General features: G+C 40.9%; 1 protein-coding gene across 6 annotated transcripts in view; it reads right to left on the bottom strand.

Annotated features, from left to right (window-relative positions):
- ADGRG2 (adhesion G protein-coupled receptor G2) overlaps positions 1-19,076 on the bottom strand; it is a 78,473-nt gene that overhangs the window by 41,232 nt on the left and 18,165 nt on the right. For 3 of the 6 annotated variants that reach the window (XM_075913778.2, XM_075913784.2, XM_075913789.2), the window contains exons 3-9: positions 7,251-7,304; positions 2,449-2,496; positions 2,321-2,347; positions 2,021-2,059; positions 1,520-1,561; positions 646-693; positions 12-44 (exon numbers count right to left, since the gene is read on the bottom strand). In XM_075913778.2, coding sequence (XP_075769893.2) covers positions 12-44; positions 646-693; positions 1,520-1,561; positions 2,021-2,059; positions 2,321-2,347; positions 2,449-2,496; positions 7,251-7,304 — 291 coding nt within the window. The remainder of the gene's footprint in view (positions 1-11; positions 45-645; positions 694-1,519; positions 1,562-2,020; positions 2,060-2,320; positions 2,348-2,448; positions 2,497-7,250; positions 7,305-19,076) is intronic. The other 3 variants (XM_075913796.2, XM_075913798.2, XM_075913797.2) reach the window with 3 other exon arrangements.

Below are 19,076 nucleotides of genomic sequence, written 5' to 3'. Positions count from 1 at the left end.
ATAATTCTCACCTTCAGGACTTGTTCTTTCTAATGATGTTGTATCTGAGTAATAGAACAAAAATAGAAAACAGTAAAAACATGCACAATAAAAAAGGTTAGATCAGTGGTCACCAACTACCACAGGGATCTACCAGTAGATCTTGGAGCCTCTGACAAGTGATTCTGACTGGTTTGGCCAGGAAGCTATTAAGCACCAGCACTTCAGTTGCTCCCCCCTTCCACCACCCCACTGTCATGCTGCTGCTGCCCTGTGCCTTGCAGCTGCCCCCCGGAAGCCTCCTGCTTGCTGTGTAGGGTGTGGAAGGGAGAAGGGGAGGTGCTGATATCAGGGTATCCCTCCGCCCCCCACTTCTGTACCCTCTCCCACACTCTGAACCCTTTAGCCCAAGACCAGACCCTGTACTGCAACTTCTATCCAAGCCTGGTGAAAGCAAATGAGGTTTGGGAAGGAAGGGGGGATGGAGTGAGCAGGGTGAAGCTTAGGAGAAGGGGCGGGAAAGAGGTGGGGCAAGGGTTTGGGTCTGAGGTAGATCTTACATTTCACTTAAATTGAAAAAGTGATCTTGTGGTTAAAAAGGTGGAGACCACTGGGTTAGATATAAGCTAAATACATCAAAATATGAGAAATGTTATAAAATCTTGCCTGAAGCATTAATGGGGTAGGTGATAAAAGTGACGATAGAAGATTCTGCTGAATAAATAAATAAATAAATAAATAAAAATAGAGAAGCAAAACATTAGTGCTTAAATGTTTGTTTGTAAAAAAAGGCGTAAGATTTAAAGTGCACAGTCACTACACCCACAACCTGGAAAAAGTGACTAGATTTTCAAAAATACTTTCATCTTACTGAGAACAAGAGGTGCTAAATACTTTTGAAAATCTGAATGAGCGCTTGAATGGGAATTGCTGGTAACTGAGCATTTTTGAAAATTTTGCCCTTAGGGTTTTTTTTTCAGTACTCATGAATGATATAGATTAGTCTGGTACATTCTGCCCAGTAGCTATGAACTCCCCCTCCATTCTTCTGTGATTGCCTTGCCATTGTAGCTCTGTGACCCTCTTGCAAAGATTACCAATTGTTCTGGTATATTTTCTCTATTGTCCCTACATACAGCCATATTTGCTAAAGATTAACAAAAGGATTCATATAATTGCTTCAGCCATATATACAAAATAGATCAAATACATTTGTAAAAGCAGGAACAGAGAAAGCCAATGCTGAGGTAAAAATTTTTAATCAAACACAAGTTGAGAAATTCAGATGAAACTGTAACATTAAACTCATTTCTTTTAGTTATGGAATGTTTTGTGACAGGGCCTTGTAAGTTTACAATCTCAATTCTCATGCATGCTTACAATGAATCATATGAACTCAGCCCAAAGTAAGAATAATTGCTAACGTGAAGCACAATAATAAAAATATAATATTCAAAATATTAGAACAGACTGCCACAGCTCACGAAGCTCATGCTTTTATGTCACTCGGAATAAAATTAACAGGAATATAAAAACTTACCTACTGTTGTGGAGAAGTTAAATTCAGGGTTATTAGTAGTTTCTGAAGAAAAAAATTAAATATAAGAATTTCTGATGAAAGCCTATGAATACTGTTCACTTAAATGAGCTGCCTGGCCTCTTTATTATTTTTTAGTTCAGACTCTTTTCCTGTTTGCACTAGCCTTAATCCCTAATAACTTCTTGTAAAAGATAACTGAGTTACTTCAGATTAAAGCTTTTGCGAATGAAAGGAGAGTTAAGTCATAAGTTCACAGATCAGGAAAGTGGGTTAGTTATGTCTCTATTGTATGGAACATTACTGAAACAATTTAAACCATAAAATATGTGCCCATATACCACCGTAATGGACCCAATATGAATGTGATGGATATTTAATAATTCAAAAATATTTTAAGTAGTTTTAGCAATCTCACTGAATTCACTTTTCAAACAGAACCATTATCCCTAAATTTCTAAAATGCAGATTAATTTTTTAAAATGTCATAAAATAAACATGTACCTGTATGGTTTGGCTTTGTCAGTGCACTTAAAGCTCTTCCTGAAAAGGAAAGGAGTATATTTTGGATAACTGTAAAATATTAATTTAACATTCTTAAAAAAACCTCTACCAATGAAATGTTAACTATGGAGTAGCTAAGCAGCTAGTGTTATAAAACTTTTTTCAAAGTAGTTGGCCAAATTTAGCCATGATTTGAACAAGCGCAAACCTACTGAACACAAAGGAATATTGTTTGGTTATATCACAGCTGAATTTGGTCTTAATGCTAGTTTTTATTTGTGTAATACATATAATTCTCACCTGCAGAGCTTGTATCTGAAGTTGTAGCTGAAAAACAGAATAAGAATATACAAAAATTATAAACATGACAAAATAAAAAGTAAAGCTTAGCTAAATAAATCTAGATGTGAGAAATATTAATATCTTGCCTGAAGCATTAATTGGGTAGGTGATAAGAGTAAAAATAGGGGATTCTTCTGGAAAAAAAGAAAATAAACATAAAATTAGTACTTTATTCATTTATATTTTTCTGAGAATGTCAGGGCCAGAGTTTCAAGACCAATAGGGACAGAATTTCAAAAAAGCTAAAACTCAGACCTAAGCACCTATAAAAAGTGGCTAAATTTTCAAAAATACTGAGTATACATTAAGGCTGTGTCTACACTGGCCACGAGTTCTTGCGCAAGAACACTGACGTTCTAATGTATGAAATCAGTGCTTCTTGCGCAAGAACTATGGTGCTCCCGCTCAGCAATAAGCCCTTTTGCGCAACTGTTCTTGCGCAAGAGGCCAGCGTAGACAGGCAACATGAATTACTTGCGCAAGAAAGCCCTATGGCTAAAATGGCCATCAGAGCTTTCTTGCACAAGAGAGCGTCTACACTGGCAAGGATGCTCTTGCGCAAAGGCACATGTCAGTGTAGATGCTCTCTTCTGGAAGAGTTTTTGCACAAGAACTCTTCTGCAAAAGAGTTATTGCGCAAAATCATACCAGTGTAGACATAGACTCAGGGTGTCAAATATTTTAAAATCTGAATGTATGGGATTGTATGGGAGCTGCTGGTAACTGAGGGTATGTCTACACTACCCCGCTAGTTCGAACTAGCAGGGTAATGTATGCATACCGCACTTGCTAATGAAGCCCGGGATTTGAATTTCCCGGGCTTCATTAGCATAAGCGGGGAGCCGCCATTTTTAAATCCCCGCTGCTTCGAACCCCGTGTAGCGCGGCTACACGGGGCTCGAACTAGGTAGTTCGGACTAGGGTCCTATTCCTCGTTAGTTCTAAGTTAGTTCGAATTAACATTGTAGTGTAGACATACCCTTAGTGACTACTTTGAAGGGCCCTATGGAAGTGCTTGCCAACATATCAGCAGACCTCCAGTACCATCGAACTTTAATACTGCTTACTGGAAAGACCTGTGAAACTACTACAAGATCTATTACAGAACTATTAACAAATACACCCGAAAAGCCTTGTGCGGGTATACCTCAAGAGTGGAGAACGTGCTTCAAATTTGCAAGTCAGGTTCAACTTCTAGGGCACTTATATATTATTTTAATAAGCATTGTATTTGACTGATTTTTTAACTTTAATTTACAAAGGAAAAAACCTTTACAGTTCTTTCCTGTCACAGATGAAACCAGTGAGTCATGATACAGGCAGTCCCCAGGTTACGTACAAGATAGGGACTGTAGGTTTGTTCTTAAGTTGAATCTGTATGTAAGTCGGAACTGGCGTCCAGATTCAGCCGCTGCTGAAACTGATCAGTTTCAACAGTGGCTGAATCTGGACGCTAGTTCTGACATACATACAGATTCAACTTAAGAACCCCAGGCATCCCCAAGTCAGCTGCTGCTGAAACTGATCAGCGGCTGATTCCAGGAAGCCCGGGGCAGGGACTTCCTGTAGTCAGCCACTGGTCAGTTTCAGCAGCGGCTGACTTGGGGACGCCTGGGGCAGAGCAGCTGGGGTGCTGCTGGGTTGGTCCAGTAGCACCACCGCTCCTTGGCGCTACTGGACCAACCCAGCAGCACCCCGGCTGCTCTGCCCCAGGTGTCCTGATTCAGCCGCTGCTGAAACTGATCAGCAGCGGCTGAATCAGGACTCCTGGGGCAGAGCAGCTGGGGTGCTGCCGGGTTGGTCCAGTAGCGCCAAGAAGCGGTGCTGCGGGACCAACCGGCAGCGCCCCACCTGCTCTACCACAGGCCCGGGGCTTTGCTCCATGTCTCCCTGATCTGCTGGGGGGGGCCACTAGCTGCGCCCCCTCCCCCAGCAGACCAGGGACACGGGGAGCAAAGCCGCAGCAGCGGCGGGGTGCCGCGCCTCTGAGGCTTTGCTCTGGCAAAGCCTCAGAGGCGCGGGACCCCTCTGCCTCCCGGCTTTGCTCCAGGTGTCCCTGGTCTGCTGGAGACGGTCCCCAGCAGACCAGAGGCACCGGGAGCAAAGCGGCAGCGGCGGCGGAATCCCGCGCCTCCCCGGCTTTGCCAGAGCAAAGCCTCAGAGGCGCGGGACCCCTCCGGCTCCCCGGCTTTGCTCTGGGTGTCCCTGGTCTGCTGGAGACAGTCCCCAGCAGACCAGAGGCACCGGGAGCAAAGCGGCAGCGGTGGCGGAGTCCCGCGCCTCTCCGGCTTTGCCAGAGCTAAGCCTCAGAGGCGCGGGACACCTCCGCCTCTCCAGCTTTGCTCCAGGTGTCCCTGGTCTACTGGAGACGGTCCCCAGCAGACCAGGGGCACCCGGAGCAGCTTTTCTCGCCCCGGAGCTTGCAGGCAGCGGGACCGCTGCGTTCTGGGCAGTCCCGCTGCCTGCGAGCTCTGGGGTGAGAAAGCCCTGTTTGTAAGTGCGGATCCGACATAAGTCGGATCCGCGTAACTCGGGGACTGCCTGTACTTGTACTTGAATTATGGCCAGAAAAATTCCTACTCTATTACTCATGGCATTTAACTATGAAATATAGGTGTGGGTCAGGTTCTTTGTTCTTATAACCTGACATTCAAAGAAAAGGAAGGGCCTCTCAATGCTAACAATACAATGCAAATACTCTGTAATATAGTCTTTATGAGTCACCTTAAGACAATCACGGAGAACACTTGTTTTGCTCTATATTTGTCCAGGGCTAACTCTCAATGCACAAGAATTCTCCGATATTTACATTCTCTTAAGAGAGATTCTTGGATACTGTTTAGTCTATTTTCCATTTTAGACATTTTTTGCTTGACTCTACCTTTACACCAGTGTAAAATTACAATGAAGTTATAGAGAAAAGAGATGCAAAAGGGAGTAAAATCAGGCCCTACATCACCTACATTTAAAAATTACAAAAGAAAGAAACATCTATTTTCTAATACAAATTAAGAAATAAAAAAAAATTATGTGAATATAGGCATGAGACAGCTTAAGTTCTGGATGGAAAATTAAAGTTTTTTGCTTTCTTTTAACAGAATAATAATTTAGTATTACAACAAATGTACTCTTGCAGGCATCTTTGGTACCTTATTTCAAGTCCAGATATTTCATGTTAGGTAACAATTTTTTTTTCTATGGATGATGATAGTAATTGCATAGAATGTCATTTCTATAAAAAGAAAATTTTATACACTAAATGGGAATTGTTCAGCAATCTGCTGGAAAGGGCAAAATATCCCTTATGCATTAAACTGTTACAAAGTAGGTCAAATAGTCTTTTTTAGATATTATGTTTTGCTGATTTCTGGGGAAGATAATCCTATATCTGCATCTAAAGGCACACTTCCACCTTTGCTTCTTCCCTCCAAGTTTCTTCTAATGTCATCTGGCCGTGGAGCACAAATCCAAAATGAAATAATTGTATAACTCTGGGGGGGAGAGGGGGGAGTGGTGTCTAGACTACAGGGATTTTTTGAAAAAAGTGGCCTTTTTTGAAAAATCTTCCCCTTCCATCTAGACTGCTGCCATGTTCTTTCAAAAGTAAATCTAAAGAATGTGGCAGTTTTTTTCAACCGTGGAAAACCTTGTTTTATGAGGAAGAACGCCTTTTTTCAAAAGTGCTCTTTCAAAAAAAGGTGCTATGTAATGCAAACTGTGCTTTTTCGAAAGAGAGCATCCAGACTGCCTGGGCACTCTTTCAAAAAAGCGGCTTGCTTTTTTCAAAAGTACTAATTGTAGTCTAGACACACTTTTTCAAAAGAGGCTTTTTCGAAAGTATCTTTGGAAAAAGCCTCTTTCAAAAGAGGCTTGCAGTCTAGACGTAGCCATGGTGGTAAATATTTTTGTTCCCCATTTTTCCTAAAATATTTACAATATAGAGCCACCACCATAAAAACAGAGCTCCCTAAACTTTGTTTCTTTAGCTAACCAATGTCAAAAAATTCTGGCCTTTATTACCCTCTGGTAAAAGGGGGGAAGTAGAAGCAAAATCCACAGTACAAAACAGATACAAAGTGGGTGAGATAAGATCTTTGACTGAACCACCTTCTGTTAGTGAGAGAGGCAAACTTTTGAACGACACAGTCTTCTTCATTAGGTCTCAAAATGGGACAGAAATCTGACAAAATGATCCTGTGATGTTAAACTAATAGCTACTGTTTGTGCAAAAGGCATCTCTCACTGTGTTCTAGCTAGGGTTAGATACTATCCGTTACAAGTGGGACTCTGATAGGTTTATTTTTACATTTGTTTGTTATTTGGCAGAACTGTGTGTTGCTGGTCAAGGTAAGTGAAGTCCTCTCTGTATTCCCAAAACAAATACACTGCTACATTTATTTGCAAAAGGGGAGAAGGTTAGGAAAGAGGCATAAAATTAGTGCTTTTGTTTTTCTTGTGGGACTACCTGTAGATGAGACAGGCTTGTTCAGTCTCTGTTTTTTGCACAGCATCAAATATCAGGTATTTCTACCAGGTGTGTTTGTGGGGTGGGAGGTGGGGGGAAATTTACACATTGTTTTCACCATCCTTTCCTTCCTCCATTAATTATTCACTATTTAGTAGGCTGTCAAAGGCTATTGGCCAGGAAACATGAATCATTCCATTCTTGATAAGAGCTAGCACTAAACTGGAATGATTCCACTAAGAAAAGTATTTGTCTAGATGGTGCAGATAATTTTATTCTTATGAAAAAGTAAAACTAGAGTGAAGAAATATTGCAGCTTATTTACACAGTAGGATTTCTGCATTACTTCAGTTAACATGAGGTCCATGCTTGTTTGCCATGAATTCGCAATAAACAGAATGTTACAGTTAGTGATTTGCTTACCAGAAATCGTTCCTGAAGATTTTTCAACTGTTGATCTGGATGTTACAATATTTGCTGAAGAAAAGAAAAATGTAACACAATTTGTTGGAGGAAGCTGAATCTATTCAAATAAAAATATAAGCATTTTTATTGGACTTCCATTCATTAGTGATTACTTGCAGTACTTGCCAGTAGAGGGCAATGACTACCTCCTAAAGGGATGTTAGCAAAACCTTGTAAATTCCAAGAGAGGAGAGAGATACAAAATCGCTTTTGGAATACCAACACAATCCAAACCAATAGGAAGATCACTGTGAGACTCTCATATTAATCAAGAATATCTCTTTTCTACGGAAATTAGACAATCTACATTACAAAATATAAAGAAATCTCCGCTCATTTTTGCTGGACATGAAATTTTGAGCTAAACTAAGGGCAGTAATTAAATATGTCTAGATAGAAAATATCCTCAGATCTTAAACTATCCAGGTATGTTTGATATTAGTTTTCCACCACTTTACTTGCAAATTTGAGCTACTATTCTCCCCTATTGATAAAGGAAAGGATTTTCTCAATTAAAAATTCCAACAAAGTGCCAAATCTCTTTAGTCTCACAAATACAGTAGTCCTATTGAAGTCAAATGGACTTCAGTGGAGTCATTGATTCAACTGAAATTACACCACTTATCAGTTTTATCAGTAGGACTCTAGGGCTATGTCTACATAGCATCTTTATTTCAAAATAATTAGTATTATTTTGAAATAACATAGTCTGCATCTACACAGCCGGAAGTTATTTTGACATAATGTCAAAATGTTGTCAAGTTGGAGGACTTCTTATTTTCTTACTTGTGTAAACCTTGTTTTATGAGGAGTCGGGGAAGTCGGGGGAAGAGTGCTCTATTTTGAAAGAAATGCTTTGTAGAAAGCACTAAACTCGAGATAAGTTGTTTCAAAATAAGCGTCACAATGGATGTAGCTCAATTTGCATAGCTTATTGAGAGTTAAGCACTCTGTAGATATGAGCCCTATGTGAGAGAATCAGAATCTAGCCCCCAGTTTGATGATCATGAAAAGGGCATTGTGAAAATTGCCTTGTAAGTCAAGATGTTATGATCCAATATCAAGTATGCAGAATTACTATTTATTATAGTAAGAATAAGCAGCCCATAATATTCCTGAGTGCAAAAAAAAAAGCAGATACTTTTTAAGTCCTAAAAAGGATATAATCAAAGTCAAATTACAATATTTAATTCTATAAGAAGTGAGTTCTAGCAGTTGGTGTTCTGTAAAAATCTTTGGCAAAGTTAATATTATTGAGCACTTCTGCTGAAGGGTAAAAGTTGAATTAAGCTATGCAACTTCAGCTCCATCAGTTGTGTAGCTAAAGTAAAAATAGCTTAATTTGGCTTTTGGTGCTGTCTACACAACAGGAAGTCGAAGGAAGAACACTCTTCCTTCGACTTCTGTTACTCCTTGTGAAAAGAGGGATACAGAAGTCAAAGTAAGAAGTCCTTCATCTCAACATTATTTAGAAATAATGGCTTGTAGTGTAGATGCACACTTTGTTATTTTGAAAGAACTTCAGTTCTTCTGAAATAAGGCGGCTGTGTAGACGTACCCATTGTAATCCGGTATGATACCATCTATAAAACTCTTTCTAGCTCCACATTGGTGTTTATGGAGGTTTCTTGAGATGTAATATTATTTAAGTAATATGTTCAATTAACTTTGGGGAAATAGTGATGAGATGCTAAACAAAACAGCTGTTTTTGAAGGTGTACGCAATCCAATATAAATTATCTTCTTCTGCTTGTTCCATCCACTGGGGTTACCTTCATGCAAGCATCCCATCTTCATCTGTCCAAGGCAGCACTAAAATTCACCTGCTTTCCATCTTCCTTAATGCAATCCAACCAGCTTTCTCAGCTTTCCTCAGTGTCTTTCTTTCCACCCACACCTACCAGGCTATTTCTGCAGGTCTCCTTCACTCATCCTGGCTATGTCTAGACTGCAGCTCTTTTCCGGTATCCCGGAAAAGCTATGCTGCGTCCAAGGAAAGCATCTGCTTTTCTGAAAAAAAAATTGGAAAAGCGGATGCACACTTTCGCCATTCCTGTAAACTTCGTTTCACGAGGAAGAAGTGATGTCTCGAAAGAGGAGGTTTTTCCAAAATTTAGTGCTATGTAGACGCACCAAATTTCGGAGAAGCCTCTTTTGAAAGAAAAGCGGAAAAAGATAGCAAATTGCAGTTTGCAATTTGTGTATGTTTGTCTGACTTTTCTTTGTAGTGTAGACATAGCCCCTCTGCTTGAGTCCAAACCAGTGAAGTCACACTTCCTGGACTTTGTCAGCTCCCTCATGGACTTTGACTTTCATCCTAATACTTTCAATTTTAAATGTCTGTTTGTATAACTCTTCTTATGGCGCACAGACGTCGCATCTCAAAATACCTGTAAGCATTGAACTCATGATCTCTTTATCACCCATGCTTCTGTGCCATAAATATTGCAGGGTGCAGTATCGTTCTATACAGTTGTGTTTTCAGTCCCAGTGGCATATGCTAGTCACATACAACCCTTGATGTCTTTCCACACTCTGACAGCACTCCTCACTCATGTTCAAACTCATCATCCTCTGTGGCCAAGCTGCTAAAGCATTGGAACTGAATTAGTTCATTTCTGTGGGGCACCCCTACTGACTCCAAGGTCCTCAATATTATTCATGTTCATTTTCATGCCATGCCAGTTTAGATGGTCATACCACAGGCTTGCTATTTCTGCTAGATCTTCTTTGATTTAAAGGTGCCCTTCATTCTGTCTCATTGCATATAGCCATCAGGGATGCTTTTCCGCTTACTGGGACTTAGCTCTTTTCTTGCCATGCAGCTTTAATGACTCTCTGCTCATCCATCTTAGATCTCTCTTTCCCCGCAGACTTTCGCCAGGCCCACTTCATCAGTTCCCACCAGCATACTGGTTTTCATTTCCTGGTCAGCATTTTTCATCTCCTCTGCTATGCCAAGTTCACATACCACATGTTGGCAACTCTGTGACAGTGTTGGCCTCATTTAAGAGACTCCCAAAGTCTTTTGCCACAACTTCTAACAGTCTCTTCTTATCATTTATCAGTGGTGTTACACTGCCATCCTTTTTCCCTCTGCGACTTGTTTTTATAATGCTATAGGTCTTTTTGTCAGCCACCAGGGGTCATTTTAAAGGTGGGTATACAAATCATCTTGGGCGCTCTTTAGTGTTCTTTACTGCCTGTGTGGCAGCTCAATTTGCTTCTTTGTATTTTCATTTACTTTCAATGGATTTATTTTGTTTTCTTTACACACCATTTTTTTCTGATTGCTGTATGATTATCATTGATCCGTCACCACTCCTTTCATTCCCTGCTTTTTCCGTATCTGTATCATCCATAAACCTCTTCCACCACCCTTTTGTCACCCACATGGAAAAGTTTGCAATCTAAATCCAACTCATTTGCTGCGGTCTGTGTATCTTTTCCTGTGGACACAGAACATGACACCTCCTTTCCATCAACTACTCACATTCATACCTTTACAATATAAATTTCTAAAATATGTAAACTAATTATGAAGATGGAAACAGTTAATTAAGCATTATTAGGATCAATCTGCACAGTCAAAGTGAGTGAGAAGGAGAATTATGCTCCAGTGTGCACACAAGCTAGCATGAAAAGTAACATCCACCAATGGCACAGGCTTCCTCACTGCAGGCCCAGCCTTGTTAAGTGCTGAATACTTCTTGCTGAGCTCCCCAGTTCCAATTAAATGAATGGGAATTAACTGTACAGGTTGGACCTCCCTGGTCCAGCACCCTCGGGACCTGACTGGTCCCGAATGAGGGAGTTTGTTGCACCAGGGGAGGTCAATTCCATCCCTCTGCTGATGGGACTCCAGGCTCGGCGGGAGAGGGGGGGAGCGCCGGCCCCGGGCATGCGGCCCTTGGAGGGGGCCCTGCCCCGGCGCGCAGCTATGGGGGGCCCCGCCCCCGGGCACGTGGATGGGGGGGTCGCCCCCGGTCCCCGCCCCCTGGCGCCCGGCGGGCAAACGGCCACGCCCCCTGGCGCCCGACAACCTAAAAAGGTTGGGGACCACTGCTGTAAGGCTTGTTTTCCGGTTCTTCAATCAGCCTCATAGAACACTAGAACTGGAAAGGACCTCAAGAGGTCAAGTCCCCTCCAGCACTGTGTAGATCATCCCTGATAAATGTCTACCCAACCTGCTCTTAAATATCTGCTGTGGTGGAGATTCCACAACCCCCGTAAGCCAGCGTTTCCCAAACTATGGGCCACGGCCCGATACCGGGACACAGGAAAAAAGTATCAGGCCTCAGCCTGGTTGCTGGGGTGTTCCGGGCTCCCAGAGTGCCTGTGTGGCACCGGGTCCACCAAGCCCTTGGCCAGCCTGGGCGGAGTCTGCAGCGGGATCTTCCGACTCCCGGCAGATGTGTAGCTAGGGAAGGTCGGAAGGGAGAGCCAGCCATCAGAAGCAGCACTGGATGGGGGAATCAGGGCGGGCCAGGGAGATTGGGGGAGGGGCAGCCGGCAGAAGCAGAGCTGGGCAGGAGGCTGGCCGGGAGATCGGGAGGAGGAGTAGGGGAGAAGCGGCTGCTGGAAGCAGGGCGTGCCTGGGGCATCAGAACTGTCTGAGAGAGATGGGGGGGGGATGGCGGAAGCAGGGCTGCCGGAGGGCGTGAGGTTGGGGGTAGGGAGCTGGCCGGGGAAGATGGGGGAGGGGGGGAGAAGAGGCCGCTGGAAGCAGGGCTGGACGTGGGCAGCGGGACTGGCCAAGGGAGATTGGGAGAAGAAGGGGAGAGAACTGGCTGTCCGGGAGACGATTGGGGGAAGTGGGGCTGGCCGGAGGCGCAGCGGGGGGAGCGAATCAACCAGCAGGGAGTGGGATTGACCCAGCCATATGCGGATCACGGGGCGCTGCCCCTCATCTCCCCCCCCCCCCGCAAAGCATGAGTGAGTCCAGCCCGGGGATTCTATTGTGCCTCTACCCCTCCTCCCCTCACACCCCCTCGAGTAGTTGCGAACTGTCTGGCTGGCTGATAGACACACTCATGCAGTCTGAGCACATTTACCAGCCAGGCAGTTCGAAACTACAAACTGATACATCTAGTAATAATACAACTTACCTAATGAGAAAATACCAGACATCTTATATGTCTGGTATTTTCTCAGTTTGTTTTTTATGTGTTTATATTTTTGGGCTGCAAAAAACAGTACAGGGAAAAAAAGGGTTCCAACTAAAGTAAAAAGTTTGGGAAACCCTGGTCTAACCAGCTTTCTGTCTGTCTTACATGCCATTTATCCAATCCATATTCCTTAACTTGCTGGCAAGAATATTGTGGGTGACCATATCAAAAGCTTTGCTATAGCTGGCACTGGGGGCTTTGAGAGAACCAGAAACAACTTATTTGAATATTCATCATTTGATTAATGAATATGCAAATATGCAAATGACTGTTACTGGCCCTCCAAAAGTTTGTGAATGGATTTACTGGTCCCCGTGTCAAAGTTTGGGAATCCCTGCCCTAAGCAATTTATTCCAGTGTTTAACCACCCTGACAGTTAGGAAGTTTTTTCTAACGTCCAACCTAAATCTCCTTTGCTGCAGTTTAAGCCCATTGCTTCTTGTCCTACCGTCAGAGGCCAAGGAGAACAATTTTTATCCCTCCTCCTTGCAACACCCTTTTAGATACTTGAAAATTGGTTTCATGTCCACTCTCACTCTTCTCTTTTCTAAACTAAACAAACCCAGTTCTTTCAGTCTTTCCCTCATAGGTCATGTTTTCTAGACCTTTAATCATTCTTGTTGCTCTTCTCTGAACCTTCTCCAGTGTCTCCACATCTTTCTTGAAATGTGGTGCCCAGAACTGGACACAATACTCCAACTGAGGCCTAACTGGTGCAGAGTAGAGCGGAGGAGTTACTACTTGTGTCTTGCTCACAACACTCCTGATAATGCATCCCAGAATCATGTTTGCTTTTTTTCAACAGTGTCACACAATTGACTCATATTTAGCTTTTCGTTCACTATGACCCCTAGATCCCTTTCTGCGGTTCTCCTTCCTAGACAGTCGCTTCCCATGCTCTCTGTATGAAACTGAGTGTTCCTTCCTAAGGGGAGTTCTCATGTCAGTTCTCTGTCCCTTCTACAACATATCAACACTCATCTTGAATTGTGGCCAACAGAACTGGACACAGTATTCAATAATAGTTTCAACAGTGTCAATTACAGAGGTAGTACAGCCTCCCTACTCCTACTTGAGATTCCTGTTTATGTATCCAAAGCTTGTTATCTTTTTTGGCCACAGTGTAGTACAGTAAACTTCCGATAATCTGGCACCTTTAGGACCCAGGGGGTGCCGGATTATCAGATATGCCAGACTATCGGAAGGGGAGGGGCTATGAGGGGTCTGGGGTGGGGTGGGGGGAATTGAGGGCGGCGTTGCGGGACCAAGCTGGCAGCACCCCAGCTGCTCTGCCCCAGGCGTCCCCAAATCAGCTGCTGCTGAAACTGACCAGCGGCTGACACGGGGAAGCCCGGGGCAGAGCAGCTCCAATTGTCCGGCCGCTGGGAGCACTTCCGGGTTCCAGGTGGTGTCGGACTATCAGGAGTGCCAGACCACTGGATGCCAGACAACTGGAGTTTTACTGTACTAGGATTTCATGTTCTGTTGATTATCTGCCATGTATCCCAACTCTTTTTCAGATCACTGTGTCCCGGGATAGAGTCATCCATCCTATAAATATAGCTTGCATTCATTGTTCTTAGATGTATACATTTTGCCATATAAGATGCATGTTTGCTTGCTCCCAGCTTACTAAGCAATCCAGATTGCTCTATAACTTTGACCTGTCTTTTTTTATTATTTTTCACTCCCCAATTATGTGTCATCTGCAAAATTTAACAGTGATGATTTTATGCTGAGATATCAGGTCATTGAGGAAAAAATGTTAAATCGCACATGGCCAAGAACCAATTCCTGAAGTCAGGTCCCGAGTGTTAGGTCATTTTCACTCACAGGTGCATTATGCAATCACATTAACACAAATATAGATTGATCTTAGATCAAAAAAATTGTGCTAACAGTCTTTCCACTGAAAAATACAGTTTAATCAAAATTCAATTATTTTTTGTGGAAAAATGTCAATTCCAATAAAATAATTATATTTGCCAGCAAGAACTGCCATGAAAAATGTTATTTCAAATAGAAATAAAATATATTTTGAGGGGTTTTGGGATTGGGTTAAAAATAAAAACTAAATACAATGACATTTTATGTTGAAATGTCAATTTCAGGTGGCAAATTTTCATTGTGTCTATAAGCAAACTAGACAAGGTCTAGTCTAGATGAAAGTATGGTGAAGTGGGTGAGCAACTAGTTGAAAAGACATAACTATTCTTCGTGAGTATCAATACTTCATTGTCATACTGGGAGCATGTATCTACAAAGGGTCTTACCTGGCTCCAGTACTATGAAATATTTTCACTAATGACATGGAAAACAGACTGAAGAGTATATTTATAAAATTTGCAGACACCAAGCTGGGAAGGTTGTAAGCACTTTGGAAGACAGAGTTAAAATTCAAAATTACCTTGAAAAATTGGAGAATTGTTTAGAAATGAACAAGATGAAATTCAGTAAATATAAATGCAAAGTACTAGACTTAGGAACAAAAAAATCAAATGTACAAATACAAAATGGAGAATAACTTGCTAAGCAATAGTATTTCTGAAAAGGGTCTGGGGGTAATACTGGATCACAGATTCAATATAAGCCAATTGTGTGATGATACAGATTGTAAGAAATCACACAATATTTTTCTTTTCAAAGGTACACTAAGAATATTAACTTCTCTTCCCTTCAGATCTTTTTCTTCAGGATAGTTGAGAATATGTTCTTATTCCTAATATAACTCTATTATGACTATTATAAAGTTTTCACATACCCATAACTGTCTTTATGGACTGAAGCTTTTTTTGTTTGGCCTTCATCTCAAAAGTGAACTTTAGGAAAGTTGGAAGAGAATCCAGTCAGACACTTAAATGTAAGTCTTATTATGCTTATTAATGGACAAAAATGTCCAAATCTGATATACTTCTAAAATTCTTCAAGAGCAACAATACATTTGTCAAATTACATCACCCTTCCCTGCCCAAGGAAAAGGGACTGCTGCTTTCAAGACAGAGACAAGTGGCACGAGAGAGACTTCAAAAATGCCTTGTTGAAACATATATAGGAACCATTACCTAAGAATTCTCCCTAAAAATAAATAGTAAATTAGATTAGACATTTTTAGAATAATTTCATAGCTTACCCCTGTTTCTACTCCCACCCTTTTCCAAACAACTTTTTTTCCTGCTTGCTATTTTTAATATTAGAAACAACAGCATTTAATATCTCCCTCTTTTGCTGAAGAAAGGGGGTAGGATCTTTGGAAGACATGAAGAGTGATAATATGAGTGAAGTAATAACTTTGATTGAACCAGCTTCTGTTGATGAAAGAAACAAGCTTTGAGATTACACAGGGCTCTGCTTCAGGTCTCAGAGTACCTTTCCCAGACCTGAAGAAGAGTTCCGTGTAAGCTTGAAAGCTTTTCTCTTTCACTAACAGAAGTTTATGCACTAAAGATATCACCTCACCCACTTTATCTCTTAGGCAACAGCCGTTTAATTTGGCACCCTAGGCAACCGCCTAGTTCGCACCTATGGACGGGCTGCCACTGTAATACAAAAGCAGTCCAGGGATCACCAGAAGTCTCTAACTTAAGGTACACACAGAGTGTGAATTATTTCAGGACAGGTACATGAATTCCTGGTGACAGAGACCAAGCATCTTCACATACAGTCTTATAAACAGTTCTCTAACATCCTAGGAAATCATCCCAAGCTAAATAAAGAAAATATAACTTTTAAATAAATTATTGTATCATGACTTTTTAATACAACATTTTAATGACCATATGTATTAACAGTTCTAGATTATTTACATAAACTTTGCCCATATTATATTTCAAGAAATGTTCCTTTTTCCCTTTTGTCGTCTTGATTTTTGTTTTTGTTTATCTGTTCCATCTGCTTGTAAAGGCTTTGAGATAGCACAGCGCCATGTGAATATTGAAAGTATTGATCCTGTAAATTATTCCACAGTCTCTCAGTGACTGGAACAGTTTGAAATAACTATACAGCTCTCAGGGTAAGTCTACACTTGCCCCCTAGTTCGGACTGGGGAGGCAAATGAAGCATATCGAAGTTGCTAATGAAGCGCGGGATTTAAATATATGCATATTAGCATATTCGCGGCCAGTCACCATTTTGAAATGCCAGTCGCCCGATTTAACTTGCCGCATGGAGGCGATCCAAAATCCTTCCCTTGAATTAACTGTTACTCCTCCATCTCAGATGTCCAGTATTCTCTGAATTTTTTTACCAGACAGGAAGCAAAAATACTGGGTGAATACCGGACACCTGGCAACTCCATTCTTGTATCCAGAGTTGTTTCCTATCATAAACAAAAACTAAAGCTCTTTGGATCAGGGACAGTATTTTTACTTCTTTTCTGTACACCATCTTCTACAATGCCTTGCTGGTACACCAAGCCCCAATGATAAAATATAATCATCATCAGAATTGATTGCTCTGACATTTTTCTCTTAGCTCAAAAAACCAACCCTCTTGCATGTGAATGGAGAATAATTTGGCAAATCAAACACTGAGATATGAGTCACTGTCCAAATATGCTCATCTTTCCAAAGCTAATGTCATTCTGGCATTTATGTGTAATGTAAGTATTTGCATAGAAATCCCTTTCTGTGCTTTTGATAAATTACCTTCATAAATAAGCAGAAAGGTAATTGAATGATCTCTGCTAAACAGTGGTATCTGATTACGAGTTTGTCCCGCTATGTAAAATCTATGTAATAATGATAGTTGGCAAAAATGACCTTTGAGTGGCTTCTACTGTAATATAGCACTTGACATCTTTCATGAGTGGGAAGCACTGGCTCTCAATATATTCATCTTTAACAGACATGAGCTTGAATTCTCAACATTTTCCCAAACTGGAAAATAACAATTAAATGTGCTGTCCTAAGCATTACTACAACAACTAGATACATTCAGTTATTTTCAAAGGAATATATTATTTAAATGTCTCACTAGTTAAGTGAAAGAACAGTATTATATATTAAACACGTGTACCCTTTGTGCTCCTGCAAAGATAATCAAGTGCATAATAACTGGTATCAATAAGCAAATACAAATATTCATTAGTAAGTAATTAGAAACAACAAACGCAGGAGCAAATCCTGTAAATACTTAAGCACATGAGTTATTTACATTAGTAACGCTGCACTAGAACTGACTACTCCCATGAGTAAAGATGACCAGGTGTTTATATGTTGCCAGGATCTGGCACATAAGCAGGAGGGTAAGTTATTAATTTACCTAAAGTGCTTGTCAATTGTTAACACATCTGACTTACAAGAGCCATTATAACTAATCATTAAATACCTTACACATTTTGTAATTTTGTTTCACTAAAAATTTAAGAAAGTATATAAAATATTTTTAAATGATTCACATACATTTATCTTGAATGCCTGGGAAGTCTGAAAATAAAATTTACTTGCTTGCTATTATTTTTGTCCCTCCTTTTTACCCTCAGATCTACTTGTCTATTTGGGGATAAATTATGCCAGCTGGTGTGGGTATTCTAGAAATCAGAGAGAGTGCAAGGAGTCCTTCTCAACCTTCTCTTTCTTGTGTATATAACCAAGAAACAGGCATAGTGAGGTGAGGAAGAATAGCTACTGACGTTGGCAGCCGAAAAGACAAAAATTCAGGGTGGGGTGAAACTAGAGCCATTGAGGAACTTATTTACCAGGTTAGGTGCATTAGAGAGAGCGCTTTTGTGTAGATGTAGGAAGAGACATCCCTCCCCCTGCTCTTCCAGAGCTCTAAAAATATTATACCTTTTATAGAGATAATAGTTCAAGGCACCTCTCTCTGGTGTACATATGAGTAAGAGACACCTGGAGAACTTCAATCTGTTTCAGAACTCATCCATTTTACCTAAGTCCAACCTTCTAGTGATACATATCTGTATGCATATGTTTCATATATTGTGTATTTTATAACACCTTACACTTAATTTTAGAAACGGACTCCTATGTTCTGTCATGTATTTGCACTCCAGGAAGTCAGAGTTTTTAGACATTTAAACACATTTAGCAAACATAGCAAATTATGTGACACCATTGATTATGGAGGGTTATATTAGAGTCTATAGTATAAATACATGACAGAACATAAGAGTCTGTTTCTAAAATTAAGTGTAAGGCGTTATAAAATACATATATGTATGTTTCATATATTATATATCACCTCAGATTTAAAAATGCTCTACAAAGGAGAACAAGGAGCATTAGAAAAGGAAACTGAGGTACAGCGAAATTAAATTACTAGTTCAAAGTAAGAGAGCCAGTTAGTGACAGAGATTGGAATTTTATTTCTATCAGTGATCTCCTATATCACTTGGGCCACATACACAAAGCAATACTATTTCCCTTATTTTTATTAGAAATACAATAACTCTGTAAAGAACATCCTTACATTAGTTCATTATCACAGAAACAACATAATATTGCCAATTCTGGTACATGATTTTGTCCCACACTTTGGATCTCACCACTTTTTTTCAAGCCACACTCAATAGTCAAAGAGCAGGAATGACACAGAAGCTATTACACTATCTCTATGGTGTATTGTTATTAAAGACATTGCATTTTTATTTTTTCTCACC

The sequence above is a fragment of the Pelodiscus sinensis genome, chromosome 1 (genome assembly GCF_052426305.1).
Source record: "Pelodiscus sinensis isolate ZL-2025 chromosome 1, ASM5242630v1, whole genome shotgun sequence".
NCBI lineage: Eukaryota > Metazoa > Chordata > Testudines > Trionychidae > Pelodiscus > Pelodiscus sinensis.
Note: the sequence above shows the minus strand (reverse complement) of the source record. Positions and strands in the feature narration are given on the sequence as shown.